The sequence below is a fragment of the Fukomys damarensis genome, unplaced genomic scaffold (assembly GCF_012274545.1).
Source record: "Fukomys damarensis isolate Sample0158 unplaced genomic scaffold, DMR_v1.0_HiC HiC_scaffold_32, whole genome shotgun sequence".
Classification (NCBI taxonomy): Eukaryota; Metazoa; Chordata; class Mammalia; order Rodentia; family Bathyergidae; genus Fukomys; species Fukomys damarensis.
In genome coordinates, this window is record NW_022900944.1 from 43,917,457 (window position 1) to 43,924,502 (window position 7,046).

Sequence of the window (7,046 nt, forward strand, 5' to 3'; positions counted from 1 at the left end):
CGCTCCTCCTCTGTCCCCCAATGCGGCTCCCTGATGGGCTGAGACTCTCAGGAGAATGCAGACGGGAAGGGGAGCGCTGCAGAGACGACCCGTCTGCTGGGGCCTCCAGGAGCTGGGGCTCGGAGAAGCCCAGTCTGACCAGGGCCTGCGGCCCCCTCACCTGAGCCGAGCTGGAGGGTCAGGCGCTCAGCCAGCCTGCGCCACTCTGCCAGCTGTAGGAGGCTCTGCCCTTGGGATTCACCAAAGTCATTATCCGTGATGAGGTCTTTGAGATGTCTTTGGAGGATGAATGCGACATTTCTTCCTGCCTCCAACTTCTTCCTTAACTGGGTCAGCTCTCGGGCCTGAGCCTGAATCAGGAAGCTGAAATCGCTAAGGGAGAAGAGGGGAAATCAAAAATTACAGCTCAATGGATGATAGTTCAATAGGCTTGGGACAGTGATTCCTATGAAAATATCATTTAAAGCTCTCAAAAGAGAACTCCTCACAACGAGCCTCAATATTTTAAATATCCTATTCGCTTGAGTAGATCCTTACATCAGCACACTGCCCAGGTGGTTGCAGTTTCTTTTCCTCTGAATGTGTGGCAGGCTACACGTACATACACGTGTGTGTACCTAAGTTTGTAACTGCCTAATTCTCAGTGAAGTCCTGGGCAATCAGCTCAGAGGATGGAAGGTAAATCATTCACACACACAAGAGGACAGGTGTGACCTGGGAGGACAGGAAATCCCGAGACAGACTCGGATGAGCACTCCAAGTACCAGAGAAAATGCAACCCTCGCTATGAGGAAGGCCGTGGTGGGCTGGGAGAATGAAGCCAGCAAAGCCAGCCGCCTGTGCACCCTCTGCAATTGCGACTGTGGCCGCACGCTTCGTCGTCCTTTCACGGACCCTCTTCCCGTCTTACCTGCTCTGATCGTCCACTTGGTAAAGTGGCTCTTTCTCTTCCTCATCTGTCCTGCTTCCACAGTTTGCTGCAAATTGAGAAACGTCTAGTCAGATACGTGTTGGTGTCGCGCTGATCTCTCTGGGCACGATGACATCATTTTTAAAGAGATGATGTCATTTTTTCTGTTCGATTTTAGGACACAGGGAAGGAGCTGTACGGAATGCTCCCATACTCTCTTCAGAGAAATGATCTGGCGTGGCTCTGTGACCCTTCAGGAAAAGGACTGATGTCCTGGTGGGGTCGGGTTAAAATGCGTTTTGCACTGGTCCGGCTCCCTCCACACTTCTGCTCTGCTCACCTCCCTCTGGACACGAGCCTGGTGCCTAGGCGGGGCCTCTCTCCCTTCCCAGCTCTCCCTCGGCGCGACGCCAAGTCCCTTCTCTGGGACGAGGACAGGGAGCGCTGACCTGGGCCCCTCTGCTATTCCAAGCACCACCAAGCACTGCAGGGTGGTGTCTGCTCTGTCCTCCAGGAAAATCCTCTGTGCAGGAAATGATTCCTGTACAGCATCCTGCCCACCACCATTTCATCCACAGTGAATTCCTTCTCTACCGTGACACAAAGCTTTTTCCTTTTCCGATCTGGTTTAGAAAACATGCCTACATTTTTTACACAACTACATGCAAGCACGGGTCACCAGGTGAGCTCAAGGAAGAGACATTTCTCAAAGATCCATCTAGCGCTCCACCATAAGGAGACCGGTCAGCACCAAGGACAGCACCAGACACTCCAGAATTGTCCAGCTTTCTTCATTCTACAGGCTGCCTCTGGTCCTTACAGTGGATGCCCGCATGGTGTCCCCGACTTCCTAGCCTCCCGTCCTCACTTGTCTTGGCAAAGATGTGATGGGAAAGCTTAAAGCTGGTAAAGGGGTCGCCTAGGGAGTGTGGAGTGGCCTGTGAGCAGGGACCTCGGGATGGCTCATGTGCTCAGGGCCTGGGGTCCCCTCACCTATGTGCAGCTGCAGGACAAGGTGGTCGGCCAGCTTGCAGGCCTCCACCAGTTCCTCTCTGTGTCGCTGAACCGCACGAGCAGTTTCTTCCTGGGTAAAGAGGCGCCGGAGACACTGTCCAAGGGAGAAGGCAGCCTCTTTCCCTTTCCGTAGCTGCTCACGGTGTTGGGTCAGCTTCCGGGCATTGTCCTGGATCGTGACACACCATGTCCAGAGGAAGGGGGGCCTAGAGGAGTGTAAATGGGGCCCAGATAGCGACAGGCACGTGGGGAGGGCATTCTCTGAGCACATCCCAGGGGAGCTCTTCCAAGGGAAACCTCCACATGAGCGGTGACTAGGGCATGAAAGGTCTGCAGTATTCACAGGCAAAGCAAGTGAGCTCTTGAGCCCCTCTATACAAAGACACTAGGCTTGGTCAAAGTTTTTCTTAATAATTCGCTTTCTGCTTATGAAAAATGTGGCAAAGAACTAAGGATCCGAATGCAGAGACCAGTCCTGCCTTCCTATCCTGCTTTCATCGTAGAGAACTGGTCACATAGGTGTGAAGGCTGAAGCCATGAGCACTGAGTTGGTCCCTGATTTGTCTTTTGGGTAACTTAGGAAATTAATAAGAAGTGACATGCGATATAAGAAAACCAAACAAAGTGAGCAACATTCCTTAAACGCCCATTTGTGGCCCGTGATGGGAAGAACAGGTGAACCCAGGACATCTGTGCCCGCTGGGATGTGCACACGAGGTCTCCCTGTCACCACAGTTACCGTCGCTGATCCCCGATCATCAGTTTCCTGGGGGCCTCTGGCTTCAGTGCATCCTCATCCTCACAGGGAGTCTGATTTGCTGTGAATAAATCAGATGTGGAAGGTCACATCACAGCCACCCTGCCTCACACACTGCGGCCCATGGAGGTCCGTGTGCTCTGTGTAAAATGGGGCATGCTCAGCGCCACACTGCAGGGCCTAGCACAGTTTCTGTGGGAAGTAGAGGGCTTGTTTCCCAAGCTATGGAACACAGCCCCTGTTCTGACAGGTCAGCAACGCAGGGTCCTGGCCTGCACGCTGCGACACAGTTAAGCATGCATCTTCCCCTCTGATCCTAGGGACTTTCCTAACTGCTACCTAGAGCTCTTGCTGCCACCGGCCCCACCAAGTGCATCCGCTGTAAAGAACAGACACGGAGATGACAGAGGTGAAAGATACCAGCTCTCCAGACAATGAATCCTGGGTGCTCACGAAGGCACAGGACCCTTGGCTACGGGTACAGGGTGCGGGTGCTGGGGTGCAGTTTCAGGATGCTTCCAAAATTCCATGCACAAGCACAGCCCGTGTACGCACTTAGACCTTGGAGGGTTGCTTATTGAGAGCATGACACCGAGCAGGACCTAAGCTCAGAGCGTAGAAACCACTCTATGGTCTCCAAAAATACAGGGGAGACGAAGGTCCCCACAAAGAATTATTGCTATGAAAGGGACGCTGCTCACAAAGGACAATTATGTGGCTTCGAAGTCTATCTGTGCAACGGAGTGATTAGAGAGAATCTGCCTTCAAGCGAACACATTGAGAAGGGCTGGGGATGTGGATCGGGGCAAAGCAAATGACTTGAGTCCCCAATGTCAAAAGAAAACACACACAAAAGTCAACAAGAAGATATGGTATGCAACACGAAATGGGCCTTTGGGCAGAAAAGGTGTCCATGTAGAAAAGCATTGTCAGTGTCTGTGGGACGTCCTGGCTCTCCACAGCCCTGCTGCTCCGGACCCACCTGCTGCGTTTCCCAGGGAGCACCAGGTGAAAGGCCTGTGGCCTGCAGTCAGGAGGACTGCGCGCTGCCTGACACACCTGACTGCTGCGCCTCAGCCCTCCCTAGAGCTTGACCCACAGCGAGGTCCCCACAGGGCCCGCCTGAGGACACCTCCCACCTGCAGACAAGGCTGAGCACAAAGCACGCGGAGGTGGCTGGGACACCCAGGAGCCTGAATCTCTTCTCGGGGAGCGGGGAGCACTCTCTGGCCTCACCCAGAGGAGAGGGAACCCCAGGCTCCTCACCCAGGAAGACTGGAGTCTTGGAAGGCTTGGGGGGCGCTGGTGAGTCCTGGCAGGTGGAAACCATCAAATAACTTCTATCTAAAGTGTACGACAGTGAATCATTGATATCGTCGCCATCCTCCAGGTACCTGTAAGGAGAACAGCACGGCAACCGTGAAGGACTGGAATTCACAGCTAATCACCTGGTCCACCCTGGAAGCCCAAAGAGAGGCCACACGAGACACAGGGGGCATTCTTCAGAAGTCACAATGCTGGGGCAGGAGGATGCCAGGAAAGGCCCAGCAGCCTGCACACATTAGCAATTCCCAGAGTCCCCACTCAGAAGAAGATTTCATAAAGGGGCTGGAGGGGTAGATGCAGCTGAGTGTGAGCAGGTGTGATGTGCACACAGTGAGAAGCACGCAGCTGCCCCAACACCAGAGCACTGGGCTCCATGGTACTTGCAGGGCCCCCGGAAAGGAAGGCACCAGGGGAAATGCGGAAGCCCAGCGATCCTGGGTCTGCCGAGCCCGTCCTTACAATACTGAACTTCCACGGGATGTGCTGTTTGGTCCGGTTCTGTTTTGTGCTATGCAATCCCCTCCAGCAAACTAAGGCCAAACGGCAGGAAGACGGGGAGTGTCTCTTCCCAGCCACCTCCCCCAGGAGAATGCAGAGCTTCCTTGCCCGGAATGCAGGGAAACCTGAGCCTAGTTCTCTGTGGGCGACAGTGACTCCAGGTGACAGAACCTGCAAACTAAGGGGAGGTGCAATCGAGACAAAAAGCTCTGAAAATAGTTCAGTTCTGGGTTGGCAGAATGGATCAAGTAGGGAAATTGAACACCTCCTGCTTTTCCCTGTACTTCAGACCTTAGAGGCCACCACTTCACAGGCCATGACTTTCACACTCACCAGGTTACCCCTGCCTCTTCCTCCTCTTCCTGTTGGCTCAGGGTGTCTTGAGGTTCTGCAAACACACACAGCAGTCACGACATAAACTCACCTGGAGACCCAGTACACACCCCTGTGGCAATGGAATCAGATGAACGGCTCTCAGTGAGAGAACGGGACACTCAGGGAAACATCCTCAGGAGTCTCAGACTGTCTCCTAAGGAAGGGGAAGACTTCCTCACTTCCGTCTCCGGGCAGACGAGAGACAGAATGGCACTGAAATACACACAGACAATGGACACGCGGAATAGAGTACAGAGCGCAGAAACAACCTCCAGCCATTGGATGTTTGACTAAGGGGCCAATAACCTACGCTGGAGGAAAGACAGGCCACAGAGAAATGGTGCTGGGAAACTGGCCATCCACATGCACAAGACTGACTCTGACCATCTCTCTCACCCTGTGCTAAAAGCGAACGCAAGTGGACCACAGATCTGGGGATAAAACCACAAACTCTTTAAGATAAAGCATAGGCGTGGACTTCCTCAGCAGAATGCCCACCGTATAATACTAAAAATCTACAAAATCTACAAATGGAATTGCATAAAATCAAAAAGGTTCTGCAAAGTAAAGCAAACCACCAACAGAATGAGCAAAGAACTAACAAATCGGAAGACATTTTTGCCAGCCAATTTCTCAGAGGTCTAATATCTAGAAATACCAGAACTCAACTATATTAGATGCTAAATATAAAAGCTCCTGGCATGCCGACTGTGTGACACACCTGACCTCTGTGCCTCACTCCTGTCCTAGAGTTTGACTCCCAGCAAAAGTTGGGCAAAGAAACCAACACATCCTCGTGAAAAGCAATAGAAATGGCCCAGAAGCACCTAACAATATGTTGCACGTCTTAGCAGTTCAAGAAATACCAATCAAAACACCACCAGAGTTTGTCTTATTCTGGTTAGAATGTCTACTATGAGGAACAAATGCTTGACAGCTGGTAGGCGCAAAGGACCTTTCTTCCTTGCTTGGGAGAATGTAAACTAGTGCCACCACATTGGAAATCGGTGTGCACTTTCCTCAAAACACTCAGAAGAGAATTGCACTGGACCCAGCTGCTGTCTCTGGGCAGCTGCATGGGACTGGAAGTCATCACACCACAGTACTGCACGCACACGCGTGCTCACCGTTATGGCTTCCATTGAGATGTCCCGCCAGTGCCTTCTGTGCTCAGAGGCGGTGATTTTGGGAAGCGACTGGATCATGCGTGTGATACGGGGTTAGTCCATGGGTGGATTTGTATCTGGATGTGATGCTGGGAGGCGAAGCCCAGTGGGAGGACAGGAGAGGGTCACTGTGGTCACTGAGGGTCCCTCCTCCTCCTGCCTCGAGCCTTTGCTGCTTCCTGCCTGCCGTGCCACCAACTTTCTTTTCTAACACGCCACCTAGTCATAGAACCAGACAACTATGGATCCAAACACCTACAAATTGTGAGCCAAAGTAATCTTTCCTCCTTCCACTTGTGTCAGGGATTCTGCTCAAGCAAAGCAAAAGTGACGCGGACGCTTATACTAGTACAAGACTACAGGTAAAATGTGGAAGTGGTGCACAGACCACCAAAGGCGCACGGACAATGAGAAGGTGGCACACAGACACACGGAATGCTACTCAACCACGGGAAAGGTAAACTGGAGACACTGACGGGAAAGTGGGTGGACACTGAGATCATAATTATGCAGAAAAAATAAACTGCGGAGGCTGAAATATAACAGGTCCTCCAATGTGAGAGAGCCAAAGAATAAATAGTTTCAACAGTCAAACAAAAGATGGACAACAGGAAATGGGGGGTAGACTCTGAAGCGGCAAGGGAGGCTGAGGAAAGACAAGGAGGGGAGGGCACGGTGCTGGGTGAGGGAGAGTAAAACCGATCCAGACATGGTACGTGCACACCCCAGATCCCCAAGGGAGACGTCTTTCTCATACGCTGCAAACACAAACACACACACACACACACACACACACACACTACGAAGGCGAGGGCAGGACTAAAACACTACACAAGGTTAATTCTGAGTGTCACTGGGCCCTGTCCCTGAACCATTGCTCAGGCCATCAGATGCTCTGCTTGTGGGAGGCACTGAGAGAAGGTGCCTGCGGCCATCTGATGGGTCCCCCGGATGCTACAGAGCCTCAGGGAGGAAGGATCTGGGCTCCCCAGAGAACAGG

At 52.5% G+C, this 7,046-nt stretch overlaps 1 protein-coding gene across 4 annotated transcripts in view; it reads right to left on the minus strand.

Moving 5' to 3' along the window:
* LOC104851996 (neuroblastoma breakpoint family member 6-like) overlaps window positions 1-7,035 on the minus strand; it is a 16,011-nt gene extending 8,976 nt beyond the window's left edge. The window contains exons 1-6 of one of the 4 annotated variants that reach the window (XM_010609449.3): window positions 4,839-7,034; window positions 3,948-4,075; window positions 2,664-2,742; window positions 1,904-2,130; window positions 911-977; window positions 161-372 (exon numbers count right to left, since the gene is read on the minus strand). In XM_010609449.3, the coding sequence (XP_010607751.1) occupies window positions 161-372; window positions 911-977; window positions 1,904-2,130; window positions 2,664-2,742; window positions 3,948-4,011 (649 nt within the window). In that variant the 5' untranslated portion in view covers window positions 4,012-4,075; window positions 4,839-7,034. Of the gene's footprint in view, window positions 1-160; window positions 373-910; window positions 978-1,903; window positions 2,131-2,663; window positions 2,743-3,947; window positions 4,076-4,838 lie in introns of all 4 variants that reach the window. The other 3 variants (XM_010609448.3, XM_010609450.3, XM_010609452.3) reach the window with 3 other exon arrangements.
* Window positions 7,036-7,046: the final 11 nt, after the last annotated feature.